Genomic DNA, 13594 nt, shown 5'->3' on the forward strand with positions numbered 1-13594 from the left:
AATGTTCTACTTAATGGTAACTTGGTCAAGGAAAAAATAAAGAAGGAAATTAAAGACTTTTTGGAATTTAATGAAAATGAAGACACATCATACAAAAACTTATGACACAATGAAAGCAGTGGTAGGAGGAAAACTCATACCTCTAAATGCCTCCAAAAAGAAACTGAAGAGAACTTACACTAGCAGCTTGATAGCACGCCTGAAAGCTCTAGAACAAAAAGAAACAACTGCACTCAAGAGGAGTAGAAGGTAGTAAAGAATCAAGCCAAATAGAAACAAAAAGAAGTATACAAAGAATCAACAAACCCAGGAGCTGGTTCTTTGAGAAAATCAACAAAATACATAAACCTTTAGCCAGACTAACCTTAGAGCACAGAGTCAATATCCAAATTAATAAAATCAGAAATGAAAAGGGAGACATAACAAGAAAATATATCTTAAAATAACTATTCTGTTTGTTGAGTATCAATGGTTGAAAATATTAAAATAATGTTCTACAAACATCATGGAAATATTAATGATAACTTTTAACTGTCTTGAAATTGGCATTTTCTTAAGGTTTAATATTTATTTCTCTGAACCATCCCTGGGTCCATAGTCTACCTTTCTCTTAGGATGTAGGAAGTAAAGTGGATTACAAGAAAATAGTGTTATTAGGACTCATTGGGGGCCGGGGGGCTGAGAGAGTCATTTTCAGAGTGAAATATTCTTGCATTCATCTAATAAATAATTAAAACTGGCTTTAAAATAAAGACAATACGTTACTCAAAATGTATGTGTGATTAGAAGCATTGGACCTGATTCAATTCCCAGCACCCATATGGGAGCCACAACTGCCTGTAACTCCAGTTTCAGAGGATGTAGCACCCTTACACAGACACACATGCAAAGCATCAAAGCATATTAAAAAATGTTCTTGGTCTTTAGTAATGAGCAGAATGGCTGGTGTGGTGACACACACCTGTGACCCCAGCTACTAAAGGAGGGTCACAGATTTAGGCAAGAGCTTATAAAAAGAAGTTACAAAAACTGCAGGGATACATGCTACTTTGCAGAGCTTGATCAGCAGTGCCAATAAAAGGGACACAAGAAGGCTGGAACGATGGCTCAGCAGTTAGGGGCACTTACTCTTGCTCCAATTCCAGCATTCACATCACCACTCACAGTAAGCAGGGAGCTGATCCCTTCTGGTCCTGCCTGATTTCTGTCTGTGCAGCTCCTGTGTTGTTTGCCCAACAGAGGTGGGCAAATATATACATACATGTAAACAATAAGCATAAATGAAGTCCATACAAATGTAGTGTTTTGGTTTTATTTTTTTTATTAATTTCCCTTCCTTCCTTCCTCCCCCTATGTCCCTCTACCCCCCACCCCTCCTTCATTTCTCCGTCCCTTTCTCCTTAAAGACCTGGAGGCCTCCCATAGATATCAACTCCTCCTTGGCATATCAAGTTGATATAGTCTTTAAAAAGACCAACAGGGAGAAGAAAGGATGAAGAGCCCAAGAGATGCTTTTAGCCTATTATTTTTTCCCTTTTGGCACTCGTCAGTACAGGGTAGCTCAATCTATAAGATTTTCAATATTTTTTAAAGGCTCAATAATGCACATGCTTGTGTAATATTAAGTATTTAATGCCTAAGGAGTTTAACTCAAATTTGATGTGAAATAAATCCAATAAAATTGTCAGGACCCATAATGGGACAAGCTAATAACTAGCAGGTGATCATCCTGAAGTGGCCTGCCTCAGATTATTATATAATCTGCGACAGGTGAACCCTCATTAAGCAAGGCTATGAGTGACTCATTTTAGGAAATATTCCTGCTATTAATGTGCCTTTCCTGTTGTTGTTAAACATATATAACAATCGCTAAGTAGGACCACTCCCCCTTTGAGGCAGATCTCTGCAGACCCACAAAGATGAACTATCTTGTAGTGATGCTATATAGACTCCACCATTACCCTGGCCTAGGCCAGAAGTCTCTTGGCATAAAATAGTGAAATTAAAATGGCATTTGTTTATACAATGCATTATACTTAGAACAGGATAAGTAGGTTATTATATTTATAACATTATAATTGGAAATAGAAATATTGAAAGCTAAAGTGGAGAAAAATTTTGCAAATGTCCCTCATCTTTTAAATTGCAGAGTATAAAGTAATTCTTAATTTTACACACTTTTTAAAAATTCTTCTGTATGTTGGTTTGAATTTTTGAAAAGCATGTATAATATGTTTCTCCAAATTATGGGATGCTTCAGACAGATTCTCATCTTCCCTATCATTATTAAAGTGTTTCTGTGCTTTTCCTCCCCACTTGTGAACCTGACACCCTCATGTTTCAACCCTTAGGTACCTGGGATTACAGATGCTTCTCACTGTCCCAGCCATTCTGCTTTCATTATTAAAGGTCACATGCACGTTGGGGGACTCATTTTTGTGGTCTCATGAATTAAAAACAAGAAATTCTTTGCAGAAAACCTTAATATCATAAAACTAGGATTCACTAACATTAGTTGTACTTTTGGCTTAAGGTATGAGTGCTGACATCTATTTAAAACTCATCTATGGTCTTGTAATCCTCCATGTGTGCACCTCTCTAAGATGGTTTTCTTTTTCTTTTTTAAGATGTACTTATTTATTATATGTAAGTATAGTGTAGCTGTTTTCACACACCCCAGAAGAGGACATGAGATGTCATTACAGATGTTTGTAATACAACATGTGGTTGCTCAGATGTGAACTCGGGACGGGCAGAAGAGCAGTCACTGCTCTTAACTACTGAGCAATCTCTCCAGACTCCATGGTTTTCATTTGAGATGTTAAAAAATATTCTCAATCCCGTTTGATAGCACTGTGGGACCATAGGGGTAAATGTAGCACCCATAGATAACAGGCTAAGAAGAGTCTCTTGGTAAATGCTAGACAGGAGAAGGAGTTTGGCAGTTGAGGCTATAGTTTTTAAGCTTGCTACAGATCCACATCCGAGGTATATAACTCCTGGAACTGCTGATCCTATTGCTGCTCAGGTAGGCATATCTTTCCACTCCTCGGATGGGAATCCTGAAAAGAAACCAAAAACAGTAAGCCTGCAGAGCCCAGAACTGCATTTCCTCCTGTAATGAAATCTTACCAGTCTCCACTGCTTTTTGGTAATATGAATCACAAACTCCCAGAGGAATCACCTGCATTAGTTTTATAACTACTGTCTCACATTCTCAGGATTTGTACACCACTCTTTTGTCATTTGTCCATGGTGAATCCTGTAATGTGTGTACAAGGCATTGGGCTGGTGCTTGCTGCCATGTTCATATGAACTGCAGCCATGAGTGACCCCACTAAGGGTGATTTTCAATTCTGTTTCTAGGCTTTTTATATATGGGGACTCCCACTTAGTAAATTGCTCTAAGGGCTTCAATGATGGATGTGACTAAGTCTGTGATTTACCATCCCAGTAAAACAGCTCAAACCCAAGAACTGTTTTGGGTGCTCAGTGATGACTTTAGAGGAGGTTCCAAATATACTTAATGTCTCTGCTTTCCTGAACAGGTGCAGCCATGCAAATAGTGGAAAGCTAAATCTCAGGCTTGCAGATTCTGCAGTGGCTTTCTGGGATTTCGAAGCGCCCACTGGCCATCTGAGGCTCTGTCTATATCCCTCACAGGGCAATTATCAACAACAGAAATGTTTAAGTTGGAGCCAGAGCAAACAAAAGCTACTCCCAGACACCATCATTATGGTAAATATTTTGAGTAAAATGACACGATGTAAAGGTTTTGAAAATGAAGACCAATAAACAGGAAAACCTCCGAAGGATTTAAGTTTGTGGGTATGTAGAGCTTTCTGGGGATTGGCTGTTGAATGTAAACGCACTCTCTACCTCTGAGCCACACCTCCAGCCCAAGGGTTCTTTTTTTTTTTTTTTTCTTCCTTCCCAGTACAGTTGGCTTCACATGACATTGACTTTCATCTCTCATAGCCACGACACACACAACTCATGAACATAATAGAAGGTTAAACATTGTGAAAACATACATGTTGTTATACTCAGTGTTGTCTGTCCACTTCCAAGGGTGCTTTGACGACTCTCTGTGCAGGCCAATCCAGCAATCAACATTCCCCTTGAATCTCATTAGGAAATCCTGTCATAAAACACAAAAAAATCAAGAATATATGTGTCTATTTGTTTCAGATGATCCTGGAGTCTCTTCACTCTACACCTTTCTCTAGAGATAACAGGAGGGTGTAACTCAGGGTCACATTCCTCTGTGGCCTGGACAGTTCTGGGTTAACCTCCCATTGCAGTTATTATCAGTTGCTTCCTTCTGTACCCAACATATGCCAGCATATGGGAAAACACTGATGACCACCAGGTATCTCAGTAAAATGTCATATCTGACCTTCCAGCTGACTATGAGCACTTCATGAGAGAGTGTTTCTTGACTGTCTCAGGGCTCCAGTCAGAAGTCAAGCATCAGCAAATGGCACACACTCACATTCCCTATGTCTCCGTGTGCTTGGGATGGGATCCTTCCTCGGGCCTCATCTGTAACTCTCTATCTCAAGGCAATATAATATTCAACAGAACAGACAGACAAACCATTCCCTGCCCATTGCTTACCAGCTCATCCTGGTTGTCAAATCGAGCTAGTTGGGCCTCTTGTGCCATGCAGAGGTTCTGGGCAACTGTCCAGTTTTTTGCCATTTCAGAAAAATAAAAACATTTATTTCCAACTCCAGTCCAGTTTTGCGGGCAAGCAGCATAGGTATTTTTGATTGGGATCTGTTCTGTCTTTCTTGCTAAAATGTAGAGAATACAATGAATCATAACAAGCAGGTCTTCTCTCTTTTTGGCACACCCTCCTGAGCTCAGATGTGAGGTGTGAATCTGATGGTAGCTTTCCTAACTGATCTGTAGGAATCCTCTCCTGAGCATGATGGGCCTTCAACTAAAGGCCTCCCACCTTGGGCCTGTGTCCCATTCTCTCTCAGGTGCTCACTGTCAGTAGGGCTCCTAAGAAGTGCACTTCTATAACAATGTAGAGCCTGCTGGGTATCATCTTCCCAGGGATGCTGAGCCTGCCCTCCTGTGCACATCACAGCCTATGTGTTCCTTCACTGCATCTTCCTGCTGGAACCTAAGTTCTCAGAACAGAAACTTCCAATGTATTTCTTCTAGAGTCCTTCCCACAATGCCTGGGTCAGAGTGGTCAGTAAGTATAACTGACAATGGGAATGTGGACATAATGCCACAGAGTTTGGAGAGTAAGTCACTTACATGATAGAAAAGCAGATAGAACAATTACAGCTGCAACGAATACCACTCTGTACCATATTTTTACCTGAAAAACATAAATATGAGAACATCACTCTCAAAAATCTTTTAGAGAAAAAGATAAATTTATGCTAGAGTCATCTGTAGATTTAACTTATACTTTCTTAGTACAAACCCCTTCATAAGAAGGTCTCCATTTATAAATGATATCCTTGGCTCTCAGAAGACTAGAGGAAAGAGAAACAGAATTTTTGCCACAGAATATTTCACTTATTAAACTAAGATCATGGAACAAAAGATCCAACAGAGAGCTACGCATTTGATTAGTGTAATCAGAATAGAACTCATTAAAACAGAGAGGACCACATGAATAATAAAAAGAAGAGCAAATTAATGTGCCAGGTATGGCAGCTGAGAACTACAATTCTAGCTCACGGGAGGTGTAGGCCATAGAGTCATGAGTTCAAGGCCAGTCTTAGCTAAATATTGACTTTGAGACTGAAATTACATTAGGCTCTGTTCTATCTACCCATCTATCTATCTATCATCTATCTAAACTCTAATGAACTAACAAAATGTAATTCAACCTAGTAACAAAATAAGAGAATAAAAAGGAACCATTTCAGTAAATTCAACAAAAAACATGCAAAATTCAACGTAAATCCACAGTAATACACATTAAGATTTGAGGAGCGTCCGCAATCTGACAAAAAATATGCATCATAAACTGTAGCTGCTTGTATTCTCCTGCTAATTATGTTCCCCAAAACACCTGTTTGCAGTGTCCCACACATAAGTCTGAGGGATCCTACCCCTAGTTGCTTCTGATTGGTAAATAAAGTTGCTGACAGTCGAAGGCTGGACAGAGCAGACAGAGGCCGGACTTTGGGATTTCCAGGTGAGGGAGAAAGGAAGGAGGAGGAGGAAAGAGATCCTCCATGCTTTGAGAAGGAGGGCCAAGGTGCCATGCCTGAGAGGTGCAGGACAGAGAACGTAGTTGTCATGTAGGAGCCAGGGGGATGCAGCCAAAGGGGGCTACATGACTGGGCCTAGGGCAACAAAGATGGAATACAGATTAGAGTAAGTAAAACTTGGGAATACTGGAGGGGGTGCATTCCATGTGGAGGTTAGGAAGTGACCCAACCATTGAGCTGTTTAAGGCATATAAAAATATAACCCTTATGTGTATGGATCTGTCATTCGGGGACACAGAACATTGGGGCAGGTAGCCAGGAGTACTGCCACTATCAATTTGAATAGTGATTAATTGGGTATGGGCTACACTAACCAAAAAGAAAATTCAATTACAAACAACAGGAATGATCCCCACCCCCACTCCCAGTGACAAAGAACAAGGCAAGGATGTCTGCTCACCATTCTAGTGTGACTCTGGGGGTCCTAGCAAGGAAGGACAACAGGGCAAGAAAAAGAAATCACAGTCCAACCTCAGAGGTAAAAGCATTGATAGTCAGACAACATGAATATATCTACATATAGAGTTCTATAGAGTCTATTAATTGAGTATAAAAGCAATGAATGAGTTTACAATACTACAGGAAACAATGTAAACGCATGAAATAATTTGCATGTTTAAACACTAGCAACTGTCAAATGGAAGCTAATGTAAAGATAACACCTCTTACAGAACTGTAAAGCAAACAATTACACACCTAATAAAACATATTCAAATCAATTTTGGAACAATAGCAAGTTCTTTTAATCTCTGAGCCATTTCCTTGGTCCCTACCAGTGTGTTTTAAAGCTCTCAGTACATTTAGTTACAATTTCTTTTGAGTGAGAAAAGAAAAACCTGCCTGTCCATTGTTTATCTTCTTAATCCTTTTTAAGGGATCAGAGCCCAAAGTTTTCATTACACTGAAACTACTGTATTTTTATGGAGTGTAGGTAAAGCTTTTGATATTGTAAGCAAAATTCATTTCCTGAGATAAACTCACTCACAAAGGTTTTTTTCCTTCAAGTACATTTAAGTTCATAGCCCTCATGTTTGTATTTATGATCCATTCCAATTCAGTTATTGTAGAGTATGAACTGTGAATCCTTACCATAGATCCAACAGTTCCAGGACCATATTCAGAAGAGATGTCATTTTTCTCTATCTCAGATCTGCCCACATTGGCCATTCTACAGTGCAAACACACATACACACACTGTACAAAAATAGGCACACATTATGAACACATACTGATATTTTTCAAATGATCCAAAAAAATTGAACAAAATGACACATGTGTAGCTAAATTTGCATAAATATGCTTAATATTACCAGGCTTTGGAAGAAAAACAAGAAAACAGTTTAGAATTTTGTAAAAATGAGACCCCCTTTATCACATGCCCTTGTCTTCCTAGTCTTTGTGTATATGTGGATATCCACAAAATGAATGTAAAAATGCCTGTGTTTATATTTAAAATCTGTGAGTGTTCCAGTAGGCTTATGAATTAACTCATATGTTATAACAACTCAAATGGCCCCAAAATAAACCAAAATGAGTTCTGAAGGAAATGATTGGAAAAGAAAAACTGGGCCTTATGCTTGGAGCTCCCCATTTCATATTCTGGCTAAATATTCCTCAGCCTGCTGTTCTCAAAAATCCTGGAACTTTCTGGACAGTATAAGTATCCCTTAAAGCATTTTGCAGAAAAAGCAGTTTCTCTTGGGGCTGCAAGATGGCTCACGGGGTAAAGGTGCTTGCTGTTCAAGCCCAGTGATCTGAGTTCAAACCCAAGAACATGCTGAAAGCAACAACAGCAGCAAAGGACACACGGCTGTCCTTTGACCTCTAAATAGCCACACAACACCAGCATCACCAGTAAAACTTAGAACAACAACAAAACCCACCTAGTTTGCAGTTTATTTGGAGAATCTGACCACAGAGCAGTGGTTTTCTGCTGAGAAATTCTAACTGCCACTCACTTGCTCTCTTTAGGGAATTGAAAATATGTGTCTTGTTCTCTTACATGAACAGTTTGAAGCGTTCCATCCTTGAGCAAGGGGTCCTACAGGATTATCTGAGGGTTTTTTAGTTTTATAGATATCTTAGATACAGAAGTTAAAACTTAAAACATGGGCTGGAGAGATGGCTCAGTGGTTAAGAACACCGACTACTCCTCCAAAGGTCCTGAGTTCGAATTGCAGCAACCAAATGGTGGCTCACAACCATCCGTAATGAGATCTGACACCCTCTTCTGGTTCATCTGAAGACACCTACAGTGTACTTAGATATAATAATAAATCTTAAAAAAAATAATAATTAAAAAAAAAACTTAAAACATAATTTTAGCCATCACAGTAGCATTCCATCACAATGTACACAACAGAGTCAACAGAGTAACTGATATCAGAGGCCTCCAGGCACCTTCACATCTATAGAGACCTGCCCAGACAGGCTAACAGGCAGGAGGTTCTGCTCCTCTGTGAGACCATGGTGACGCTGCCCTCTGCCTTTCTAGTTTGTTTCAATTTGCATTAAATAAATACCTCTTTCTCCATTTTCTAGGTGGTCTGTGATAGTGACCTCTGTATTCAGCAATCTCTGGTGACCACTTCATCCAGTGAAACTGTCATCTCCGAACTGAGTCTCTACTGCAAATGAAACCAGAGAGGAAGAATTAATAATTCGAACCATCTTGTGGCTTGTTTACTCATATTTTCCAGCAGAATACCCACAGCACATGAAGGTTTTCAGGTTTTGTTCACCTACTCACAAAACACACGGAGGATTTGGGGGGCTATTTTTGTGTGTTTTGTTGTTGTTTTGTTTTGAGAAACAGGATCCCAAACTAGGAGAGGGGATTGAGACACTGAATGTAGTATACTGCAAATAAAATAATCAGAATTGCTAAAGGCTGTATTATTTGACAAAGCACACAGCTTTTAATTATAAAGCAAGTGTTTATTTATTTGGGAAATAGGATTTCACTGTGTAGTTGTGTCTGGCCTCAGGCTCATGTGATAAGTAAATCTCACAAGGATACAGCACTCATTCCACAGTGTGTGATCAGTATTTATTGCCAAGGCAGAAAGTAAATGGTTAGAACTGTTTACATGATCTTGATGCAGGAGATTCTTGGTATAAGCATTACAATGTCCTGTCTGGATTGAAACAAGATATGAGGTCAGAGAAATCAGCATTTGAATAACCCCAGGATAAACTTTCCACAACATATAAAACATTATTCCTATACAAACTGTCTGGGAGCCAAAACTGTTCTCTATAGTGGCCCTCCTGAGGGTGAATGAAAGGAAGACATGACTGCTCAAGGCATGGTTGAAGGAGAGGTTTCTATTCTAGATGTGGGGGAAAGTACAGCCAGAGGAATCTGGAAGGGTCCAGAGTAGGAAGAGAAAGTAGACTGAACCAGGCTATGAGATGAGAGAAGGAGAGAATGCATGAGAGAAGCAGGAAAAAATAAGACCCTGAGGAACTGGTAAGCTGCCTCCCCCACTGGTCAGAGTAAATGTCCCCCATGGTTCCAGCTCTCGAGCCTGTCTCTTGCTCCACAGACTAGCCTGTTCCCACAGCTGGTCTGCCAGCTCAGCTTGTGTCACAGGCCTGAACCCGCCTAAAAAAAAACTCACTTTCTGTCACCATGACCTTATGCCATCGCTGCCAGTTTTCTTATTCCCTTACATTCTGGTCCTCTACACCATTCTAAGCCAAATGTTTCTCTGCTAATGCAAAGTGTGTTTTCTGTACTAACAACCTGTCAAAGTTACTTAACAATTAAGATGTTCATTCCTATCCTGCCTTGTAAGTGATTTTTGCTACTGCCATCAAATTATGGTGTGCTCTATTCAGATATGACCAATCTATTAAGCCCTCGATCTTGTCAGAAGTCTGCTAATTGTTGATATACTTAAAGTTTAAGACAGACAGAATCTCTAAAAGCCTAACAGATGACACTGCAAGGTCTCAAGAGATTTGGACACAGCTACAAGAGACTGCCTAGTATGTGGTATGAAAACTACTGAGAAACACTGAGGACAGACTAGAGAGTCAAATGCCTCATCTTGTCTAAGTCAAGGTGAGCAATTTCTCACTTCATGCATTATCTGATCCACAGAAAAAGGGGCTCTTCATAAAAAGGCCTCTGTCTTCTGGGCTTGAAATCCAGACTGACTCCACTCAAGATTCCGTGGAGAACACAGAGACCTGTTTGGACTATAGATGAACTCTGTGATTTTTTAATTAATATATGACTGCTAGATTATAATTTATTCTTCCCTAGATTTCTGACTACATTGACAGCTAAGGTAACTGTAGCTTTACAGCTGCATAACAGACCTAACTCCTTACCCTAAGGTAATCCACCACGACATCTACTCATTTATTCTTTAACTAATTAATACTGCTAAGTTTCTTACAGACGTCATGATAAACGATACACAAATTCAGATGTAATTTTCACAGATGTAATCTGTTAAATTCCTACCTAAACTCAGTTTCCATTGATTAAATGCTTCATATTTCCTCTTACTATGAATCTGTCCTAAGGTTATTCAAGTTCTTGTAAATTTGCTTAACTCTAATGAAACATTCTACTATATGATCCAACTGTATAATCACAAATTCTTATTCCTTCTGCTCCACAAAACGCATATCTTAAGGATTTTTCACGTTGTTAACTCGTGTTCTTATCTCTTTTGTAAACTTCTAAGCTATAGGAAACCCATTCAGATCTACCTCTCATGGACAAAACAGACTCCATCCAGGTAAGTACACCTGCCGGTCAAGAGCCTAAAGTTTCCACTTGTTACCTATTTCAGAGAGGGTGGAATTCCTCCAGGTTTCAAATATTCATCTAAGAAAAAAAATTTCTTTCTCCCAAACGTACTTAAACTTATTCTCTACCTATAAATATGTGTATGTTTTAGCATCTTGTCAAGTCCAGGCACTTACTACATCCAAGACAGCTCCAGAGAAGCAACCCACAGATTCTCCAATCTTCTCACAGACACAGATGCTTCTACCAGACTTGTTCCTTCTGATCAATTCACAGACGGTTCCACAGACATGTCAAGGAAACAGCCAATTCTCCTAAGACTGGACCAACATTCCCATACACATTCTTCTCGGTTTCCTAGAGACTCAGCTCCCCAAAGTCAGCAGGAAGTAATTAAAGGCCACAATGACTATTCCTGCTCCACCATTGCCTTTTTCTAGTTTTTTCTTTTTTAATTAAATCAAATCGGGACATTTTGTCTAAGCTCCACCCCAGTGTTAACCTGGCAACAGCCAACTATGCATGACTCACTATAAAAAGTGCTGACTGTCCCCTCCACTCTCTTGCCTTCTTGCTCCCTTTCTCACCTTACCTCCTCTCTCCCCATTCCCTTCCACCCTCTCTCCACATGCTCATGGCTGGCCTTTACTCCTCTACTCTTTCTCTCATGCTGCTTTTCTCAGACTCAACTACCTTCTTGGCTCCCCTCTCCATGCCCTGAATAAACTCCATTCTATACTGTACTGTTGTGTGACTGGTCCCTCACTGATATCTCAGCATGGGCCATCGGAGGCACCCACTTCCCCCATACCTGACTACACCTCCACCAAAACATCCCTTCTCTATCTTGTCATAAAACACAACACACACAGCTGATTTCCTCCATTGTCCCATGCCCCCTCTCCTAAGCCTTGTTACCACCAATATTCTACCTCTCTGAAATTGCTTTATCTATAATCTACTATCCCCTTCTCTTCATAAACTCTAGTTTCCTGGCTCCCGTTTGTGCCCTAAGATAAGCACATAAAACAAGAGATTTCAAGCTAGGTTCTGCATGAGAGAATATACAGTGTTTGTCTTTCTGAACCTAGGACACAGCACTAACTACAATGTTTTCTAATTCCATCCATTTACTTGAAAATTTCATGACCTCATTTTTCTTTACATATGAGTGATGTTCCATTTATATGTGTAACAAGTTTTCCTTACCTATTCACCTTTTAAAGAACATCAAAGCTGGTTCCATTCTCAACTATTGTGAATGGAACAGCTATTAATTTGGATGTACAGGTTTCTGTGTAGTAAAATACAAAATCTGTTGAATATAAACCAGGGATGATACACCTTAGTCATATACTAGGTTTTACCTCTAGTGGTTTGTGAAACTGCCAAGGACCGGGCCCAGTCGGCCCCTCTCAATCCGTGGGAAACAGGGTCTCAGACAGATGGGCAAAGAGCCACAGACAGACACAGACACAAGAGTGTGCTGGATCTGAATGTATTTACTAAAGAACCCCTGATGGTGGGTTTAACAATAGACTAGCATTGCATCAGAGCATTCACCTGACTCCATTTTAAGTGGTAAACTCAGCCTGGTCCCAGCTATCTTTTGATGTATGCATTCTTTTCGTTTTGTGTCACCATAAATTGGCGGGTGTGTTCGCCTGGTTTTTTGTTTTTCTTCTGTATAAAAAAGTCTGGTGTTCGTTTGGACAATACATTCAGATCCAGCACACTCTCTTGTGTCTGTGTCTGTCTGTCAATTCTCGCCAACTCTTTGCCCATCTGTCGGAGACCCTGATTTCCACGGATTGAGAGGGGCCCACTGGGCCTGGTCCATCGCATGAAACCTTCAGTCTCAATTCCAAAGTAGCTGCTACACCCTATTAACTTTATGTTGCATGTAGTTTTAAAATCATTCTACTGCCTTTGCACAGGACCATGCTACCAGCCTCTCCCTGCTCGCTTCTGTTCTACCTGGCTTGACTCAAAGAATGGCTGATGCCAGCCACAACCAGGCCTTTCTCTCAACCTGCCCCTGCTCCGGGAGGGGTCCCGTTAACGGACCACTCCTGAGAGAGAGCCTTGAATCCACAGATAAAAGATACTCTGACAGCTTTGTTGTTTTAACTTACCTGTTATCCCATTTGCCCGTCACAAATATCTGCTGCCTGGAAACGTATGCTCTTACCAAATCACCATTCCATTTCTCCTTCTGCGCCAAACTCAGTGAATTCTTCCAAACAGCCCTTGCCAAATATCTCTGGCAATCCACACACACTGCACCTGCAGGCCTTGGCAGCCACAAGAGCTTACAGGATTACTGCACATTCTTCTCTCCAAAGCCTGGCAGGAAGAGGCCACTCCTTCGAGGTGTTCGACCTCAAACCGAAAGTCCAGCTTGTACCTCCCAGCAATTTCTTCCTGGCTTTCTTTATTGACAAATCAAGAACCAGTTAGGGAACTAGAAATTAGTATCAGGCTGGTGAGATGGCTCAGTGGGTAAGAGCACCCGACTGCTCTTCCGAAGGTCCAGAGTTCAAATCCCAGCAACCACATGGTGGCTCACAACCATCTG

General features: G+C 40.4%; 1 protein-coding gene across 2 annotated transcripts in view; it reads right to left on the bottom strand.

Moving 5' to 3' along the window:
- Positions 1-2760: 2760 nt before the first annotated feature.
- The window catches only part of LOC110288125 (C-type lectin domain family 2 member I-like), a 44114-nt gene continuing 33280 nt past the window's right edge, over positions 2761-13594 (bottom strand). For both annotated transcript variants that reach the window (XM_029473818.1, XM_029473817.1), the window contains 5 exons: positions 8771-8875; positions 5278-5341; positions 4621-4799; positions 4035-4141; positions 2761-3062 (listed from right to left, as the gene is read on the bottom strand). In XM_029473818.1, coding sequence (XP_029329678.1) covers positions 2921-3062; positions 4035-4141; positions 4621-4799; positions 5278-5341; positions 8771-8782 — 504 coding nt within the window. In that variant the 5' untranslated portion in view covers positions 8783-8875 and the 3' untranslated portion in view covers positions 2761-2920. The remainder of the gene's footprint in view (positions 3063-4034; positions 4142-4620; positions 4800-5277; positions 5342-8770; positions 8876-13594) is intronic.

This window comes from Mus caroli, unplaced genomic scaffold, assembly GCF_900094665.2.
Source record: "Mus caroli unplaced genomic scaffold, CAROLI_EIJ_v1.1 scaffold_11744_1, whole genome shotgun sequence".
Lineage (NCBI taxonomy): Eukaryota > Metazoa > Chordata > Mammalia > Rodentia > Muridae > Mus > Mus caroli.